Source organism: Stenella coeruleoalba, assembly GCF_951394435.1.
Source record: "Stenella coeruleoalba genome assembly, chromosome: 5".
NCBI classification, from domain to species: Eukaryota; Metazoa; Chordata; class Mammalia; order Artiodactyla; family Delphinidae; genus Stenella; species Stenella coeruleoalba.
In genome coordinates, this window is record NC_137150.1 from 40,727,141 (window position 1) to 40,749,298 (window position 22,158).

At 37.6% G+C, this 22,158-nt stretch overlaps 1 protein-coding gene across 4 annotated transcripts in view; it reads right to left on the minus strand.

Moving 5' to 3' along the window:
- The window catches only part of IFT80 (intraflagellar transport 80), a 106,067-nt gene that overhangs the window by 36,410 nt on the left and 47,499 nt on the right, over positions 1–22,158 (minus strand). For all 4 annotated transcript variants that reach the window (XM_079921678.1, XM_079921681.1, XM_079921679.1 and 1 more), the window contains one exon: positions 6,582–6,761. In XM_079921678.1, coding sequence (XP_079777804.1) covers positions 6,582–6,761 — 180 coding nt within the window. The remainder of the gene's footprint in view (positions 1–6,581; positions 6,762–22,158) is intronic.

A 22,158-nucleotide genomic window follows, 5' to 3' on the forward strand; every position in this document is an offset into this window, starting at 1 on the left:
GAACCCGTGTCTCCTGCATCGGCAGGCGGACTCTCAACCACTGCGCCACCAGGGAAGCCCTAGTTCCTACCTTTTAGACTTTTTTTTAAAGTCTTAATCAAAAAGAGTGTTGCCAGGACTAGTGGTAAAGAAAAAAACACTGATAGGTTTGCTTCATTCTTCCAAGAGTGGGGGAAATGACTGCAGAAGGGGAGTAGTCCGATGGCAGGTGCTTCAAAGGAGCTGGAGTTCTTTAGGGAAGAAGAAGTTATTGTGGTCTGGAATCAGCAATGAGGGGTAAGGAGACAACTACCCGACCCCCAGACCCAGTAATACTTGACATAAAGAAGAAAAACACCTCTACTTAAGAAGGCTGTAGGAGAAACACTGGTCTCAGGAGTCAGCAGGTTTTTTACTTTTTTTTCATAAAAATGTGAAGTGTACTTTCAGTGATAAGGCTGAGCTCTGTCTGCAAGGCCACAGGTACATGCTGCAGGTTGTGCACGGCACAACTCTAGGTCTAAGTGATGGGCCCCCTAGAATTGAGCAAACCATGACTGTAGGTGGTGAACCTGTGAGTCTCTCTTTAAATCCCAGGCTGTTCTAGGTTTGTCTTTCAGGGAGGGGAGAAGAGAGCTACACCACAGACCCCATGCTCTGATTTCAGACAGAGACTGGATCAGGCCACTTGTCTCACTTTGAGTCCTTTCAGGTCCATCAGCCTATAGGAGCCCCTCTCTGCGTTGCCTTTGCCTCCCTGCTTCTGGACCAGGAGTCAAGCAGGTTGGAGGCTTCCCTCCACACTCTGCATTTTTGTTCCACTTCTGGTCCACAGAGATGTTTATCCTATTTTTGAATCCAGATAAGTCTCTTTTAAAAATGCATTTCATAAATTATTGATCTCTTTAGAGCCAAATGTATGTCTCATCCTTCCAAGTATGAACTTATGATACCATTTTCACCAGAAGCCTGAGCTCCCAGAGACTTTTTAAGAGGTCCAAAATGCCATCCTCTCCCAGAAGCATTTTAAAGCTAATGGAATGAAACAGAATTTTCTAAAGGAAGTTATATGGTCATTTCTTTATAGCAACATGATACCCAGTGAAATAAACTGGCTGTTAACACAGGTTTAGGAAAATTCAATATTTATAAAATCCGATGTATAATCCTCTGTCATTACTCAAATTATAGGCAGACTTCTTAAAATTCATATTGGCCTAAAGCTTCACATGGGGCAATTCTATTTTTTGTGAATCTGGAACACTAGAACAGGAATAAAACATCCTGGCCATGATAATAAACAAAAGACACACTGATAATTGCTGTTATAATTTCAAAGCTATGGTAAATCCAACATCAGAAATGTCCTGTGCTGAATTTTAAAATGCACCCATTTACTCTGTTCAATTCAGGGCAGCTTCAGGACTAACCTGTTCATACTTGTATCACCTAATACTTCTATCTGACCACAATATTTAGACTTCTCAGACTGACATAAGTCCAAAAATTCTGTTTCTACACTTCCAAATACTCATTTAATCCTAAACATAGATATAGCCATAGCAATGGCTACCATTTATCTTTGCTTTACATACATTATCTCATTTAATCATCAAAATCACTCTTTCTTTAACTCTTATCTTTACAGGAGATAGAGTGACTAAGAATCAAATAATCTTGAATTATGGCAACAATTAAAAGCCAAAGCTGTGCCCCATGCTAAAGTGAGAGAGGCAGGAAAGAGAAAACGGTAAACTTGAGACCTGAGGAATGCCTCATCTCCTCCACCTGTACCCTCTCCCTCCTAGGCACTTCCTCCCAGCAAAGAGATCAACTATCCCTTTTGGAAAGAATCATCCACTGGGATTCAGCCTGGAGACAAGGGACAACTTAAGAAACCGTCTCACTCTAGGTTACTGTATCATATAAAAGCTGAGGTCCAGAGAGACAGGTAGGGCAATGAAGCCTATTGCCAGGTAGCAACTGCCAGGTCAAGGTCTGGATTTAATAATTAGGACTCAACATGATCTCTGGTTTCTGAGTTAACAAAACACAAGTCAACCAAGTCTACCAAGCTTCTGAGAAAACTGTAAAACTCTAAACCAGGCAAACAAAAAGTTGTGATTGTTGTCCCTATAGCAATCTGTGGCTGCACCTCACAACAACGCTAAGTGGGCTGCTAAAATGTACGGACCCCAGTAAGGGAATCCTCCCAAGTGGGAAACTTCCCAGGAAGGCAATCTAGAGTTGCCAAATTAACCAAGCAACTAACTTTATTGCTAAGAAAAAGAGTTCTCAAGATATTCCTGGCCAGCTGGGTTTTTGCTAGGAACCTGGTAATCACAGTGCGTTGTTTTCCCTTCTCCCATTTTCCAAATTGTTTTCATTGCAGCCGCCCTGTTTTCCCTTCGTCATTATCAACTGGGAATATGGGGGAGAGAAGAATATTAAAATTTGAGTTTATTTATAGTTTTCCAGACCAGAGAGTTGGAGCTGGAATGACTGGATTAGTCTAGGTTATCGACTTTTAGAGAGGGGATGGGTTTGTTTTCAGTTGCATATAGAATAGCTGCAAAGTTAAGTAGTGCATTTCTGAATTATACATACATGTGAATAAGGGAAAGTATGCGTGGTGAGTAGATTGTAAGGGGATTAGTGATTTCTATATCCTCATATTCACATCCTTATGTAAGTCTCTCCACTGTGTGTAGACTGGACCTTGTAGCTTGCTTCCAGTGAACAGAAATAGGCTAAAGTGATGAGATGACACTTCTGAGTTCAGGTTATAAAAGACTGTGACTTACGTCTTGCTCACACTCTCTGTGCCCTTCGTAACTGCTCTGACAAAGCTGCCAAGTTGTGAGCTGCCCTGTGAAGAGGCTACATGCAAGGAACTGAGGGTGGCCTCCAGTCAACTGCCCTCAATTCAACAGACGTTGATAAATGGAATCTTGCCAACAACCTTATCAGTGAGCTTGGAAGCCAATCCTCCCCAGCTGAGCCTTCAGGTGCCACTAAGCCCTGGCCAACACCTTGACTGCAGCCTTGTGAGAAACTATGAGCCAGAAACCCCAGCTAAGCCATGCCTGGATTCTTGACCCACAGAAACTGAGAGATAATAAGTGTTGCTGTTTTAAGTCACTAAGTTTTCAGGTGATTTATTATGTAGCCATCGGTAACTAATACAGTTATGGTTGCTAAACAGCCAAAAAAGATAGACTATAGTGGATATCTGTTGGTTTCTGTCTGCCCAGAATCAAATGCTATCTTTTCTGGTAAATATGCTTTGGTTTTCCTTTGGGAAACCATTCCGCCTATTATTCTAAGTGACTAAGTGGTTTACATGGGGTTGACTCATCATTCCCTCCACCTCCCAACGAAACATACTTGACCCAGACTTGGCACATGAGATCCAATGCTGAGACCTCTGCTGTAATTACTAAGGGGCTGGAGGGGAAAGCACTCTTTCTGTCGGACTTGAAGTTGGTAGAATGGAAGCCTGGAGCTACCAAGGCCTCAAAAGAGAGACAGCATTTGTGAAAATGAAGCCAATACAGAAAAAAGGACCGTTGAGGAAGAGATATGATGGAACTCCTGTTGATCTTATTTAAGCCTCTGGATCCAGTACAGCCTCATCAGTCCCACCTCTTGACTTCACATGGACCAATAAATTTCTTTTGTTTCTTTATTCTTTACCTTCATTCAATTAATTTGAGATGAATTTATGAAAAAACAAAAGATTTTCAACATATTAATCTAGGAGGTCCCATGAGAACAGGAACCAAACCTGTCTTATTCACAGCTGTACTTCCCATTGCCTAGCTCAATGCCTGGCAAGTAGGGCATTGAATAAATGAAATTGTTCTAAGAAAAAACTATGAATAGACCCAGCTTAGCAAAAATGCAATACAAATGTCTTATAATCACTGAGAGAGTAAGACTCCTTTACAAAAATAAAAATACTATTCTAGTCCTAAAATTTTGAAAGATTATTTGCAAACATTACTTTAAGTATAAAGACAATTTGGATTAGATAAGCTATTTAAGAACCTCCACTGTTCATCTTATCTTACGTAAAAATCCTCTAATTCTAGGATGATTCCTTTTTATTATGAAAGAAAAACTTCTCTTTTTAAATATATTCTCATCTTGGGGCATTTCTGAAATTAAGACAATACTATATTAGCTAGCCACCAAGCACTACATGAGTAAAAGTGTGTCCCCAAATCAGCTGATTAGAACTCACAATGCATTCTTTGTCATAGACACAATACTATAAATAATGTTTTGGTTCCCAAGTTGACTAACAAAAATATATACTTACACCATCACCTAGATCCAAACACTCATTTACAAGAAATACAAAAGACAGAGAAGTATGTCAAACCACACCATGGGGATACAATTAGCAATGTCCACGCTGTGGGGCTAGACAAACAATTTGGTTTCAACAAATAAACCACAGGGGGTAAAATAGAGATGGAAGGGGAATCCACAGACTAAAAGAGACTTAAAAGATATATCAACCAATAGCAACATGTAAACCATTCTGGATTCTGATTCAAACAAACAAACTTTTAAAAATGTGACATGGTGGAAACAATCGAAAATTTGAACACTTCTTGGATATTTGATAACATTAAGGAATTATTATCATTTTTAATGTATGATAATGGTATTGTGGGTATGTTAAAAAGAGTCCTTCTCTTTTAGCTGTATATATTGAAAACTTCACAGCTGAAATGATACCTGAATTTGCTTCAAAATAACTGGGGGAGGGGGAAAGTAGATATGGACATGGATGGGGCAGGTTTGATCATGGGTTGATGGCTGTTAGGGCTGGGAGATGAGTACATAGAGATTCATTATACTATTCTTTCTATTTTTGTGTGGCTTAAATTATCCATAATAAGTTTAAAATTTTTTAAATAAGAAAGTAGAGGGACTTCCCTGGCTGGCCAGTGGTTAAGACTCCGCACACTGCAGGGGGCCCAGGTTCAATCCCTGGTCGGGGAAATAAGATCCTGCATGCTACAAGGTGCCGCCAAAATTTAAAAAAAAAAAAAGTAGAACAAAGAAAATGTATAAGGTACCTAATTATTATCAATCTGGTGACCATTATCCAGATTGTCTGTGAAAATCTGGAACTTAGTCTAAAGAATACCTGAACAGACACATCCAAGAAATCACAAGATACATGCTTCCAAATTTTTTTTCAAAGATTTTTTTTTTTTGATGTGGATCATTTTTAGCATCTTTATTGAATTTGTTACAATACTGCTTCTGTTTTATGTTTTGGTTTTTTGGCCGCAAGGCATGTGGGATCTTAGCTCCCTGCGCCCAACCAGGGATGGAACCCTCACCCCCCCACAATGGAAGGCGAAATCTTAGCCACTGGACTGCCAGGAAAGTCCCTCAAATTTTTATAGTAATTATAATCATCTGAATTCGGAATACTGAAGATAGAGGCAACTGCTATGGACAGGAGAAAGAAAGGAAGAAGATAGAGTTCCCTTTCCTTTGGGAGAGAGTTTGCCATCAACACATTGTCTTTGGCCACTCCTCCTAACTTTCATCAACTAACTTTTTCCCATTTTAGCTTGTCTTAGGTAATTCTTAAAAGGGGAAAAAATATTTTTTAATCAGGTTAAATAAACTCATACAATTATAAATAAATAAAATAATGTAACCCTGACAGTGATCAGCAGGTTATTACGGCTGCCTTGAGGTCAGCTCCAGCAGTTAAATCTAACTTGTTACAGCTTCCTTCCTTCTTCCTCAACTGAATCCACATATTCCCTCAATGCTTCAAGTTTCACTATCCCTGTTGTCAAACCCAAGTTCATGTGCCGGAGGCACAGTGAGGCCAAACAAACCAAGACATTGAAGTCTGGAGCACAGAAAAGTTTATTGCAAGGTCTAAGCAAGGAGAAAGGGCAGCTCATGCTCAAAAGGCCCAAACTCCCCGACAGTTTTGGGAAGAGCTTTAAAAGGTAAGATTTGGGGTGAGGGCTGCAGGGTATGTGATTTTCTTCTGATTGGTTGGTGGTGAGGTAACAGGGTGATGTTTCTGGAATCTCAACCTTCTTATTCCAACCAGTCTGGGGTCTACATGCTTGTGGTCAAGCATGCAGTCACCATCCTCCAGCTGGGTTGGGGTCTTAGTTTCTGTAGAACAACTCAAAGATATGGGCTTTTGTACCAGGGAGGGCCCCATTGGGTCCTGCTCAGTTTTAATCCCCTCTTTTCTTTGATACTCCTGAACCTTGAGGGGAACAGGTGAGGGACAAGAAAGGGAATAATGTTTTGGATAGAGAGGTTAACCATAAACTTGGCAGAGAAACTCGGGTTTAGGGGGCCTCAATTTCATTCCTGCCTCAACACCATAATTTCAGTACCTGTGGGCACTCATATTCTACGTCAGTGAAAGGTTCTTATTTTATGTCATGAAAAAGTCACTAATGGTATAGTTAAAATATTTCTAGTATGACTGAATCTTTATAAACCTGATTTAAATATAATTAATGAAGATAATTCCATTTTCTGTATTGTAAACTAATGTGAAAAGAAGAAGATTTAATCAACCTGAAACATAATTATACCTGCATGGTCCTTCTTTTAGTTAATGTTACTTGAAAATCTTTCCACTCCCAACGTTGCTCCACCACATGTGCAAAAACAACATGTCCATTTCCACAGGCTCCAGCGATCTGGGTGCCATCAATTGACCATGTGATATTAAATATGCTGCCAGTGTTGGGCTTTTCTAAAGCATATGACCACTGGGGAAGAAAGAACAAGAATAGAATTAATTTATTTCAAAAACATTTTAGAGAAGTTTCAAATTGAGCATATGTTAACATACTAGGATGACTTTTTTTAAAGAATGTGTCTTTATTCTAGAATTATTTAGAAATATTTTCTTAATAAAATGATAGCATACTGAAATGGAAGATATAGATGTGATTTTTAAAGTATACAGTAGAATACATAATATGATAAAAGAGTATGAAATCACTCAAGAACTGCAAAACACCCACACCATTTTGATTTTCATTTAATTTTAAGCAGTTAATACTAAACAGGTAAATACAAAGATTATGTAGGAAAAAAACAGACATCTTACTATTAATTCATAAGGATCTCTATAGTCCACACATCTAAAAATCTGTTACAATATTTCTATAGTGTCACTAGAAATTGAAACTAAACACACAATGTAACTAAAACACCTCTAAAACACATATCTTAAACCATGAAAGTACAAGTAAATAGATATTTTTCTTTTTCTCACAGTGCAGTTAAGTATAACCTCTTCTAGAATCTATCTGAGAAAGCAATCTAGCAATATCAATAAGCATCACCTGGAAAAAGGAGATTCTTATGTGTGTGTGCAAATAAGACAGTAAGAAAAAAAAACTTTTTCAAAGATGGTATTATATGCATTTTCTTTCATTCTTTCAGATGAAACATACATATTTACTAGGAGGATGATTTATTTATTTGACTAAATTTATTTATAGTCTCTTTCCATTCTTTTAACCTTACAGACTACAGTCAAATTAAGTCTTGATTTTTTGTTGTTGTTGCCCTTGGGTGGGCATTTATTTTTGTTCTACATTGGTTTTTTGTTTGTTTGTTTTAATATTCATTATCAGCTATGGGCTCACTGACATAAAATTTGGAGAAAATAGAAAAAATATAGAAAAATTCACTAATCCACACTACTATAAAACAAGACTTTAAATTCCCAATAAAAGTTCACATATCCAATAAAAAGGCTGTATGACTCTTACTACCCACTGACACTTTTTTTCAACTCCTTCCCATCCCCCTTCAAATCTCTAACTATTGCTTAAGTAAAAGGCTCTATGATAACGTTACTATGAAGAAGGTAATGAACAAACTGTAAGCTTTGCTTCATCAGCAGCATAAACATATATACATAAAATTCATATTTTTAAACTATTTACTTTAAAGCATGATTTAAAAATACCCAAAGAACTGAATCACCCAGAAAAATCTTACTCAAATTAAACATACAAATATTTATCTAAGAACTCATGCCTGATACTAAGAAGAGAAAATGAAAAGAAATTTTAGATATTATCATCACCCTATATTCCTCTGACTTCTTTCAGAGTCCACATGAACCATGATACCCAAGTTATATTAAATTCTTACCTTCTAAAAAATTAAATTTCTTCCTCTTTGCAATTACTCTAGTAATAAAAAAAAAAATACAAGCACAAGCAAATCATCAGAGAAGGAGTCTTGAATAGTTACTAAATTTGAGGGGACAGGGTTATATTTTGTCCAATCAGTAAAGTTAATAATTTTTATTGGCAAATCAGACAGATTTATCATTTGTCCTTTTTTGAAAAATTGAGGTATAGTTGATTTACGACATTAAATTAGTTGCAGGTGTACAATATAGAGATTCAAAACTTTTTTAGATGATATTCCATTTAAAGTTATTATAAAATACTGGCTACATTCCCTGTGCTTATCATTTGTGCTTTTAAAGAGACTTTCAATGCTCCAAGTCTCTTTTCTTCTCCAAATAAGCCATGGAACACTGGATTTACATTTGCATTTCCAACCACTAGAAAGAAATGAAGCAGCCTCCCTGGATGTAATTTAGTGGTGCTAGCAGCAAGAACTCTGAAGATGAATTTTTACCTATCCCTCTCATTTATGCTAATCTCTTTGACCAAACTATCCCTTTGTTTAAGGTAGTGTTACTCAAAATGTGCTCAGGCCAGCACCATCTACATCACTTGTGATCTTGTTAGAAATGCAAATTAATAGGCCCCGCACCATGCTATTGAATCTGACCCTCTAGTGGATGAGCACCAGGAAACTTTTTGTTGTTGTTAGTCTGTTTTTCTTTTTAAATTTTTTTTATTGAAGTATAGTTGATTTACAATCTTGTGTTAATTTCTGCTGTACAGGAAAGTGATTCAGTTATACATATAAATATTCTTTTTTAAATATTCTTTTCCATTATTGTTTATCATAGGATATTGAATATAGTTCTCTGTGCTATACAGTAGGACCTTGCTGTTTATCCACCCTGTATATAATAGCTTACATCTGCTAACCCCAAACTCTCACTCCATCCCTCCCCCAACCCCCCGCCACCACCACCTTGGCAACCACGAGTCTGTTCTCTATGTCCGTGAGTCTATTTCTGTTTTGTAGATAGGTTCATTTGTATCATACAGTATTTTAGGTTCCACATACAAGTGATTTCATATGGTATTTGTCTTTCTCTTTCTGACATACTTCAATTAGTATAATAATCTCTAGTTGCATCCATGTTGCTGCAAATGGCATTATTTAGTTCTTTTTTATGGCTGAGTAGTATTCCATTGCATATATATACACCACATCTTCTTTATCCATTCATCTATCAATGGACATTTAGGTTGTTCAGGAAACTTTTAATGAGCTCTTCAGGAGATTCTTAAGCATCATAAAGTTAGGATACTCGTCCTCAACTCTGTACATTAGAATCATCTGGGAAGCTTTTTCAAAAAAATTACCGAAAACCAGGAATACAACCAAATAAATCCAGAATTTCTTGGGGTGGGGTCTGGATATGTTCTTAAAAGTTCTCTGGGGGCTTCCCTGGTGGCGCAGTGGTTAAGAATCCAGCTGCCAATGCAGGGGACATGGGTTCGAGCCCTGGTCCGGGAAGATCCCACGTACCATGGAGCAACTAAGCCCGCACGCCACAACTACTGAGCCTGCGCTCTAGAGCCCGTTAGCCACAACTACTGAGCCCACGTGCCTAGAGTCCATGCTCTGCAACAAGAAAAGCCACCTCAATGAGAAGCCCACGCACGGCAAAGAAGAGTAGCTCCGCTTACTGCAACTAGAGAAAGCCCGTGTGCAGCAACGAAGACCCAACGCAGCCAAAAATAAATAAATTAATTAATTTTAAAAAAAAGTTCTCTAGGTGATTTTAATGTAGAACCACTGTTCTAAGAGAAAAGCAAAATCTGTGATTCTCTTTAAGACTATCATTAGCTGCTGACTCACTGTTAATACCAAGCCAATGAATTTGCTAACACTTGAGATTACATGACCCTTGTTTTATCCACTAATCCAGCTTCTCTTTGTTATGTATAAATTTTTCTTACATTCATCAAGCAAATTTTTTTCTTTGAAACTTTTTATTAGAATTTCAAACATAAAGTGTAATAGGAAGAATAACATAAAGCAGTGGTTCTCAAACTTTAATGTGTATTAGAATTACCTAGAGGGATTGTTAAAATAAATGGCTGGGCTCCAGTTTCTCTGATTTAGTAGATCTAGGGTGGGGGCCAAAGTGTTTGCATTCTAACAAGTTCCCAGGTGGTGCTCAAGCTTCTGGTCCAGCAACCACACTTTGAGAATGGCTGGTATAATGAAGCCCCATTACCCAGTTTCCAACAATTATCAACTAATAGGTAATTCTTATCTCATGTGTACTACCACCACGGCCCAGATCATTTTGAGCAGTCCCTCACATCATATCATTTCATCACAAAATACGTCGGCATATATCACTAAAAACACAAAGATTTTTTAACCCAACCTCAATACTATTATTAAACCTAAAAACAATTAACAGTAACTCCTTAATATTATCATAGTATCTAGTCACTGTTCAAATTTTTTCAAATCGTCCTTTTTTGTCTTCAGTTTGTTGGAATTAAGATACAAATAAGGTACAATCATTCTGATTGGTTGCGAAGTCTCTTAGATTTCTTTTGATCTATAAGTTCCCCTTACACATGTTCTTTTCCCTTGAAATTTTCTGTGGTTGAGGAAACTGGATCATGTCCTGTTGTTTCCCATAGTCTGGATTTTACCATCTGTATTCTCATGGTGTTAACATGTTAGTCTGTCCCCTTTATTTCCTGTTAATTGATAGTTAGATCTAGAGTCTTGATCAGATTCAGGTTTGATTTTTTTGGCAAGAAAACTTCATAAGTGATGTTGTGTACTTCCAGCAGGAAGCATTTAATGTCCGAATGTCTTCTTATGCTGTTAGCAGATGATAATCATTGCCTAGGAGGACTAATTCACTTACAGTTGCAAAATGGTAATATTCCAATCCTTCTTTCTTCATTTACTAGCTGTAATAGTGCTACAAAAAGAAACATCTCCTCAACTATTTGGTTACCCTGGGATACAGTTCATATATCAAAGGCAGAATAAATTGATTATTTCCCCTTAATTATTAGTTTTCAAAAATATAAATTTGAATAGTGACAATATTATCAGTAGATAATTGTTAACTGTTAACTGTTTTTAGGTTTAATAATGGTATTGAGGTTAGGTTAAAAAAGAAGTCTTTGTGTCAGTGATATATACTGAAATATTTAGTGATGAAAAGATGTAATGTCAGGGATTTGCTCTAAATGATCTGAGCCATGGAGAAGTAGGTGGTGGTATAGATGAGATACGAATTAGCCATTAGTTAATAATTATTGGATAATGGGTAAATAAAGATTCATTCATTCATTCATTCAGTTGGTTCCCTTGTAACTTCCAAATGTAACCAAGAAATGTTACTGTTTAGTATCAAGAACTCATTAATTTTAACATATTTGATGTGTTTTTATAAATACAGTGCTCCAATTAGCCCAATTTTAGCCAGTGGAATCCCCTTTCAGTTGGTTCTTTAATCTTTTTGACAGAACCCTGTAGTTTTTGATCACTTCCCGGGCTTTGTACAATGAATGACAAAATGTTCCAGTCCCATTTTTATATTTCCTGACCCACACCTGGCATCAGTCTTTTCTTCAGTGAGTCATGGTGAACTTTATGGAAATACGGAAAATGGTACTGAAAAAAACCCCACAAGTGCTAAGGGTGCTCGCTGTTACTGAGCTGATCATTAAAGCCTTTTCTAGGCCTTTTTAATAGACAGAACTAGGAAATTTTTTCAATAACTCAAACTGATACTTCCATTTCAAATCCAGGAACTGTAGGATTTTTATTTACCCTCTCCAATCTTACCTCAGTATCTGCTTTCACTTAGCCAAAAATCCCAGCTGTTAAGAGCATCAATATAAATACTCAGAATAACAACATCAACACCACAAGCAAATAGTTACAAAAGAGTTAAAAAATTTTTTTCATTCTTTTGCCCTTACGCTTATTTCCCTTTTTTTAAAAATGACAACTTTATTGAGATATATTTCACGTTATAAAGTTCGCCCTTTTAAAGTACAGAATTCAGTAGTTTTTTCAGTGTAGTCAGAGTTGTGCAACCATCACCACTACTATTTTCAGAACATGTTTATCACCACAAAAAGAAACACATGCCCATTAGCAGACACTCCCATTCCCCCCACCCTCACCCCCAAGCTCCTGGTAACCACTAATCTACTTTCATTTTCTATTCTGGCCATTTCATGTAAATGAAATAATACACTATGTGGCCTTTTGTGACTGGCTTCTTTCACTTAGCATAATGCTTTCAAGGTTCATCCATGTTGTAGCATGCATCAGTATGTCATTCTTTTTTATAGTCAAGCAATATAGTATTGTATGGATATACCATATTTTGTTTCTCCATTCATCATTTGATGGGCATTTGAGTTTTTCAACTTTTTTTTACTATTATGAATAATGCTGCTATGAACATCTGTGTATAGGTTACTGTGTAGACATGTTTTCAATTCTCTTGTATACATACCTAGGAGTGGAATTGCTGTGTCTGTGGTAACTATGTGGTAACATAGTATCCTATGTTAAGCATTGTACGGTGACGCTATTAAAATCTGACGGCAGATTTGTGGTTTAACATTTTGAGGAACTGCCAAAATGTTTTCCAAAGTCTTAGGACAATTTTCTGTTGAGTCTCTACTGTAAGCACAAGGAACAATCAAATCATTTAAAGTCATTTGGATTAGCTCCTCTCCGGGTAGGTATACAAATGACTGAATACACAATTAGGCTCATTTTTTTCATTTACTTTGGTTTTAGGAATTGCTTTCTAAAAATTTAATTTTGTTTTATAATTATGTAAAATATTTACAGGGTATCAAAATTAAATTTACCCAAAAAGTATATAAAACAAAGTATAATCAAAGAAGTCCAACCTCTATCCCTTTTCTCTCTCCTATTCTCTCCTTCTCAATATTGATAATTATTTTTTAATTATATGTTTTATCCTTATATCTTCCTTCATTCTAAGTGTGTATGTGCACAGCTGTGTGTGTGTCTCTGTGTGTGTGTGCATGCACCAGCATTTATCTAAGACAGGGGTAGGAGTAGTGATACAAATAGGTCCAATATGAAGACATTATCTATTGTAGTATATGGATATACATATCCTTTTATAGCTATTGATAGTATGATCAATATGTTTTTACGTACTCTGTATATCCATACGTGTGACTTCCAGATTGCTATAGCTGAAGCTAAAATTCTCCAGTAGACTCCTTGAAAGACTCATGGGAATAACATTCCTTGAGTTCTTGCATGTTTATACCAGTATGCTTATGACCTTTATATTTAAAAGCCAGAATAGCTGTAGTATCCTATGTTAAGCATTGTACGGTGACGCTATTAAAATCTGACGGCATTCTGATTTTCCTCCCTTTATGAGTGACTTGTTCTTTTCCTTGGATGCCCACAGGACTTATTTCTTCTTCTTTAAACTCCTACAGTTTTATTAGTGTATATCTGGGTGTTGGCCATCTGGGTCAATTTTCCTAGGTATCTGGTATGCCTTTTCAATATCAATTTCAGATCCCTTAGGTCTGAGAAAATCTTTCTTGAATAGTGGCTTTTAGTATTTTTCTGTTCATTGCCTTGGACTTCTCCTTTAAAGATCCCTATTATATGTACTTCAGATTTTCTCTGCCAATCTTCTGTATCTATCACTTTCTATCAAACTTTATATGTCTTTTGCCATTTCCTTGCTTCCATTTTACATTCTATTTATTTTAAGGCATCATCCACTGTGTTCATTGGCTCTTATACTCCTTCTAGTTTGGTCTTCATTTCTGTAATAATTTTTCCTTTTTTAAATAATTCCCTCCTGAGTTCTGTCACCTCTCCTTAAAAGTCTCCCATTCTCCCGTCACCTCATTTCCTAGTTTTTCTAATTCTGATTTATATGGTTATTTAATAGCTTTTGTCATGGTTTTAAAACATCCTTCAACTTCTTTTGAATTAACTGGTTGCAGTGCTTGTCTGTTTATGGCATGGTTTTGTTGTCTTTGGCAACATTATGTGATTTGACTGTGATCCTGATCTTCTGCTCATTTTTAAGTGAAATGGGTTTTGCTGTACTTTGGGGAGGAAGGGATGTTCCAGAAGGATAGCTCTAGAGCTCTCTCTTCTGTTGTTTTCTCACAGTGATTAAAAAAAAAAAAAAAAAGCCTCCATTTTTTGAGACTAGCATTCTCTGCTTCTCCAATTTTATTTGGATCTATTCTCATCTTTGCTCAATTGTATCTGTTCTAATCAAACTGGATTTTAATCTCAGCAATTTCTGCAGTACAGGGCTTTGTCCCAAAAGGAAGCTTGATTTGTTAGTTTGAAGAGTACATTCGACCCAGACATCTCCAGCACTGTCAGATCCTGTCATGATCCCCTTGCACTTACTCCGAATTGGATTCTACAGAAATTTCTTTCCAGTTTCAGCTGCTGTTCTCAGATTGGTCTGTCTCACTTTCAGGTATTTGTTGGTGATTTGGGAGTTCTTCTTTTCTTGTGGTCTTAGAAACCTGGCTACCTTTGCTCTGCTTCCTCATACACAGATGCTGTTACCATGTATACCTGTCAATGGTACTTCTGGGAAAATCGCTTGTATTTAGGGTTTTGTAGGGATAGAGTACCACCCACTTTTGCTGTAGTTGCTTGCTATCTGTAGGTTTTGGTTATAGTCTTTTCCTTTCTCTGCTTTCTGAGGAGATTTGAGAGGATTGAGAAACTATGCCACTATACCCAACAACATGGATAAATCTCACAGATACATGGTTGAATGGAAAAAGTCAGACAAAAGTGTAAATACCATATGATTTCATTTATATAAAGGTTAAAACAATCAAAACTGATCTGTGATGACAGAAGTCAGAATAGTAATTACTGTGGAGGGGTAACTGATGGGGGAAGGCACAAAGGAAATTTCTGGGTTGTTGATAATGTTCTACATCAATATGGGCAATGGTTTCTTCAGTACTTGTATATATAAATAATACTGAGCTGTACACATAAGACACTGTATATGTTTTATCTCAATTAAAAAAAAATGCTGCCTCTGCCATTATCATTCCCCCAACCTATTTTATTGAAATTATCCTTTCTTTGTTTTGTTTTGTTTTGTTTTTGTTTTTGTTTTTTTTTGCGGTACGCGGGCCTCTCACTGTTGCGGCCTCTCCCGTTCTGGAGCGCAGGCTCAGTGGCCATGGCTCACGGGCCCAGCCGCTCTGCGGCATGTGGGATCTTCCTGGACCGGGGCACGAACCCGTGTCCCCTGCATCGGCAGGCGGACTCTCAACCATTGCGCCACCAGGGAAGCCCCTGAAATTATACTTTGTTTTCATATTTTGAGATATAATATTGATCTAAAATAAGTAAATGTCAATACTAAAAAATAAAAGGATATATAAAAAATATATATATTTATAGTAATCATAATCATGTAAAGATGTCTGCTCAATGACTTGTAAGGCACACAGAAAATGAAAATATTTGATTTTTTTGTATGTTATGGTTATGGGTATTATTTTTTCTATTTTTTATTATCATTATTTTTGTTATAGTTTTTTGCCATAAATTTCTTCAATATATAAGCTGTCTTGTGTATTTAATTAAACTATTTAATACTAATTACTATTTGTGCTTTCACAATACTGGTAAGGTTTTCTATTTTTTTTCATAATTCCAAGCAATAAATTGTAGCTAACACAGTTTTCATAGAATACAGAATATGAAAAAGTATACATAAATTACTTTTGACTTGGATAAGTGAAAATAATGTATAAAAAAATAACAATATGTACCAAAATCAGAAAAAAGCAAATTCATATTTGTGCTTCTTGGTGAAAAAAAACAACAACACATGTTTTGTTGTTCATTTAAAAAAAGGTTTTTTAATGTTTTTAAGTTACTCCACCAGAGAGGAAGTTTACTTTAACCAGTTTAGCCTCATCCGAAATAAGTACAGACATATCTGAAAATTTACCATTATTCTATTCTTTATTCATTCTTCCACAATTATAACCTTTGCCATTAAATAAGTATGATATTACATTATCTGTTTACATATCAGTACTCTCAAAAGAGGTGAGCTACTCCTCGAGTACAGGTATGGATGTTATTCCTTGAATAGTCAGGGTATCACACAGAACTTAACACACACAAATATTTGTTGAATGGATGAATGAATGTGCCTGTGTCTTTAAGCAAGCCTTCCTTCCCAGAGCTTAACCATGACTTCAACCAAACACGACTTTTAAAATTTCAACAAATCCAAGGAGCAAATTAAAAGCCAAAGATTTACAAATTTTAAACTAGCCATCTCAAAAACATCAACGAAACTGACTAAATGGATCAATTCTAGTAAAACTAGTCAAAATGCTCCAATGGAAGTCATTAATTAAGTTACATCAGTTGAGTTAAAGTAAGTCATTAAAAACCAAAACAATATATTTTGTCTGTACAATGATGCATTAAAACGCAACATTTGGACTTCCCTGGTAGCACAGTGGTTAAGAATCCACCTGTCAATGCAGAGGACACAGGTTCGAGCCCTGGTCTGGGAAGATCCCACATGCCGTGGAACAACTAAGCCCGTGTGCCACAACTACTGAGCCCATGAGCCACAACTACTGAAGCCTGTGCGCCTAGAGCCTGTGCTCTGAAACAAGAGAAGCCACCACAATGAGAAGCCTGCGCACCGCAACTAGAGAAAGCCCGCGTGCAGCAACAAAGACCCAACACAGCCAAAATAAATAAATAAATAAATTTTTTAAAAATGCAACATTTATGGAACATCTATATGTTAAGTGTTTTTTTAAAAATAAATTTATTTATTTTATTTTGGGCTGCAGTGGGTCTTCGTTGCTGTGCACGGGCTTTCTCTAGTTGCGGCGAGCGGGGGCTACTCTTCGTTGTGGTGCGCGGGCTTCTCATTGCGGTGGCTTCTCTTGTCGCGGCGCACAGGCTCTAGGCGCATGGGCTTCAGTAGTTGTGGCATGAGGGCTCTGTAGTTGTGGCTCGCAGGCTCTAGAGCACAGGCTCAGTAGTTGTGGCACACGGGCTTAGTTGCTTAGTTGCTCTGCGGCATGTGGGATCTTCCCGGACCAGGGCTAGAACCCGTGTCCCCTGCATTGTCACGCGATTCTTAACCACTGCACCACCAAGGAAGCCCTTAAGTGTTGATTTAAAAAAGATTAAAAGTAAATTCTGTAATAGAACTCTGATGTTGTACTGCTTGCTAAGTTTCTCAATTCTGGACAACAGGGTCTTATTACTGTAAAGCCAGCCCAGTTCCCTCACTTTATGTTTACATTTTATGGCTTTATGGTTTCTAGCAAAGTTGGTTTTATAGCAAATCTGAAAATACAATTCTAATTTTCATTATAAAGACAGAAATGTATTCATGTAGAAAGAAAAACTCTCAGAGAATTAAACTGAAAATTTTTGGCAAATATGGCTAAGGAGGCTTTGAAACACAAATGGCAACCTCCTCCATTTTCTAGGACCTGGCCCTCCCCAGCAATCCCTGTGGTTACTGCATTAGAGTCCTGATGGCCATGTTTATACAACATACCCCAACCTGACTGACCAGGCATCAGTTCTTAACCAAGGTTGGGCCAGTGACCCCTTCCCTGAGGGTATTTAAAACTAGGACTAAGATTCTTATCTCAGTCTGGCTACTCTCCTGAGTAGAGATGTATACTTGAGAACTGTTGACATTTGTCACTTTCCAGCAGGTAAACTGGGGAGGGTTGGGGAGGGGTCAGTTTGCTGGGAAAGGAAAAAGAGGAGGGATATGCAGAGAGAAAAGCAGAGGCAAAAGGCACAAAGGAACCACTTTGTGTGTTTTCTTAGCATTCCAGTTTCTGATTCCTGAGGCCTAGCTACATCCTTGCTCTGGCTTCTAGAAGATAACCCTGTAATTTTAGAGCAAATTGCTCTTTTTTGCTTAATGGTTTCTGTTACTTGCACCCAACTATAATAAAATGTAGGATAAGTCTGAAGTTCTAGGATCAGCCACACTTCTCTAGCACTACCTCAGTTTTTCCCACTTCTGGCACATCATGTAGAGTACTACTTCCTCCTCTACAAACCTCATATTAAAAAACAAAGAAGCACCACACTAATACTACTCAGGAAAGGAAGCAAGCAATATGTCCAGTGCCCATGGAAAAGGCGTCACAGAACTGTGGAGTTGAAAGGAGAGAGGCGGTCACTTAGCCCAGATTATCTATTTTATAGATGAAGAAGCTGAAGCTCCAGAAGAAGCCTTTAACTTTGTAAATTCACCACTGGAGCCTTGACTCCAGGGCTCTACAAACATATCAATACTATTCCTACGTTAAAATAAAATAAAATAAAATAAGCAATCATACTGGACAGCACAATGCAGAGAACAATTGAGAATTCATCTTCAAATTGTTGACGTATTAAAGGATATTACATCTCTTTGAAGGAGGATACCATTTTTTTCCTCTGTATTCTGTCAAATTTCTTAGGATACCATTTTTTTTCTCTGTATTCTGTCAAATTCCCAGCAGGGAAATGAGAGCTATTTAAACTAAAAACATAACTTGATTATAACAACTTTTAAAACTACCTCCTAAATGTCAACTTCACTCTTCTCTTTACTACTTCTATATAAATACACTAGAGTAAAAGGATCCTCAAAAGCATATCTTTAGCCAAGTTGGATTAATTCAATTCATAAAATTGTGCATTCACAAATTAAGTTTAGGAGGAAAAGAAAATAGACGCAAAGTTTCTTATTTTTCTTTAAGGTACACTAACGATTTTTAAGATCAATATTCTCTCTAATATACCAAGAATTAGCAAATTGCAGGCTGTCTTAAATTACGTGTTGACATACATAATTGACAATGAAAAGTGACATATAGCAGTATGACCAGTTACTGCAGATGATGAATCATTGTAATTATTTTAACTGAATGGGAGAATGAATGGAGGGAAGACTTTTTATTATAATGACTAAGTGATATTCAAGAACAGAGAAAATGAAAAAAGTTCTCTCTTACATAAGCAATAGCACCACCTGCTGATAAATAAAAGCAAAGACGTCAGTTAATTTAAAATCTGGCCAAAGGTACTTTATATATTCAGATCTTTTCCCTTGAATTCTGTTCCACTTAACGTAATATAATGCAATTCATTAATATATTCTGTGTATTTATTTATAATAACTATGTTAATTTTAAAGTTTTTACCTTACATATTTGAATCATGCATTTAAAAAAATCAAAGGTAAAAATAAAATGTATTATGGAATCCAGGGGAAAATTTTAGTTTTTGTCTGATATTCCCTGACCACTTCTCCTAGAATAATGCCATCTCCCATACCTACCTTTATTTTTTTATAGCATTTATTACCACTTAACATATCATGTATTCATTCTGTCTGTTTATAGTCTTTTGTCTGCTGGAATAAAAACGCTCAAGAGCAGGGAATTTATTTTTGTTTACTGCTGTTTCTTTTTTTTTTCTTTTCATTATTATTTTTCTTTTTATTATTTATTTTTGGCTGCGTTGGGTCTTCGTTGCTGTGCACGGGCTTTCTCTAGTTGCAGTGAGCGGGAGCTACTCTTTGTTGCAGTGCGCAGGCTTCTCATTGAGGTGGCTTCTCTTGTTACAGAGCACGGCCTCTAGGCGCATGGGCTTCAGTAGTTGTGGCATGTGGGCTTCAGTAGTTGTGGCTCTCAGGCTCTAGAGCACAGGCTCAGTAGTTGTGACGCATGGGCTTAGTTGCTCCAAGGCATGTAGGATCTTCCTGGACCAGAGCTCGAACCCGTGTCCCCTGCATTGGCAGGTGGATTCTTAACCACTGAGCCACCAGGGAAGTCCTCTTTTTATTATCATTATTATTTTTTTTTTGGCTGCATCGGGCCTTAGTTGCGGCACGTGGGATCCTTCACTGAGGCGCACGGGCTTCTCTCTAGTTGTGGTGTGTGGGTTTTCTCTCTCTAGTTGTGGTACGCAGGCTCTAGGGCACATCGGTTCTGTAGTTTGTGGCACTCTGCACTCGGGCTCTCTCACTGAGGCACCCAAGCTCAGTAGTTGTGGCACGTGGGTTTAGTTGCCCCATGGCATGTGGGATCTTAGTTCCCTGACCAGAGATCGAACACGCGTCCCCTGCATTGGAACGCGGATTCTTTACCACTGGACCCAAATGGAACTACCAGGGAAGTCCCACTTACTGCTGCTTCTTTAACACCTAGGGCAAGTGCCTGGCACATAACAGACTCTCAATAAACATTTGCAAAGAAATTAATATGAAAATAAATGAACAAATGAATATGCAGTGCGTTTTTAACCTTCCTTGAAAGTATAATAGCTGTGTCAAAGACTTCAAGGATCTTGATAGACCTTGCCAAATTATGCTTGAGAAAAGCTGTACTTCAACACTTTATGAAGAGGCCCATTTTCCCATTTTCTGATGAGTGGGAAATGGCGTTAGAAAAAATGAACCCATTACTGAAGAAACTGAATATACTTGGGGGTTCTGGAGGCATTTACAATACACCTCTTTTATCCTTTGTTCATTTTTTTTTCAGTTAAAGATTTTCTATGTGGTTCTTTTTTATAATTTCTATAAGACCACTAATTTAAAGTCTTTGTATAGTAAGTCCAATGATGGGCTCTGGAGGGAGTTTCTATTTCTTTTTTTCCTATGAATGGACCATACTTTGTATACTTGTAATTTTTTGTTAAAACGTGGACGTTTTGAATATTATTATGTGGTAAACTCTGGAAATCAAATTATTGCCCCCTCACCAGGGCTTGATGTTGTTGCTTTTTGAGGGATACAGTCATCTGTTTATTTAGTGACTTTTCCAAATTATTTTTGCAAAGACTGTATTCCTTTCATGGATGGTCACTGAAGTCTTCATTCTGTTATCTCAGTGGTCAGCTAGCAACCTGACAGAGCCAAAAACAAAGAAAAAAATACTCCTCCACTCTGCCAATGGGCTCTGAGCTGGGACACTCCTTCAACACTTTGCCAGGCCACCTATAATTCGGCCTTAGCCTTCACCTCCTGCCTGTGCAGAGCCCAAAGACCTGCCAGTAATACTCCTCTAAAGTCTTTACTGTGTGTATGGCCCTGAGCATGTGTGTTGCACACTGAATTCCTCAGTATATGTGACAGCTCTCCAAAGCCGTTATTTTTCCATACATCTTCCTCCTCAGCCTCTTCCTTTCCAGGCTTTTTTGGTCTACCTGCAGCTTGCCCCATTCACCATCCCTTGCCCCAAGTGGTTGTGGGTAGTATGCCTTTACATGCTTTCAACAGATGCCACCTGGGAAGCTACTCCAGCTCTGAGAGATTTCCAAGGAAGGCAAAACAAAGACAAGCCTCTGTGCAGGTGTCTCAGGAGAACCAAAAAGCATAACTACAGTTTTCTGAGAACATGGTCCATATTGTTCCCCTGGCACCAACAAGCTACACCAGAACTCAGGCTGCCATTCCCATGGCCACTGCTAAGCTGGGAATGAGGGATGGTAGGCAGGTAAGCAAAAAACGCCACAATGCTTTCTTACCAAAATTTAGCACCCTCTTTCTTTCTTCATTAAGCATTTCCCTGGTTGCTACAAAGTGTTTTTTTTTTTGCGGTACGCGGGCCTCTCACTGTTGTGGCCTCTCCCGTTGCGGAGCACAGGCTCCGGACATGCAGGCTCAGCGGCCATGGCTCACGGGCCCAGCCGCTCCGCAGCATGTGGGATCTTCCCGTGTCCCCTGCATCGGCAGGCGGACTCTCAACCACTGCGTCACCAGGGAAGCCCTGCTACAAAGTTTTGAATTAGATTCCAGAGCTCTGAAAAAGTTGATTCTGATATTTTTTTTTTTGGGCCAGTTAATGGTTGCTTGAGTGGAGGGACCAATTCTTGGAGCTCCCTACTCTACCATTTTCTGCAACATCATTTCTTTTTATTTTTATTGAAGAATTTTTT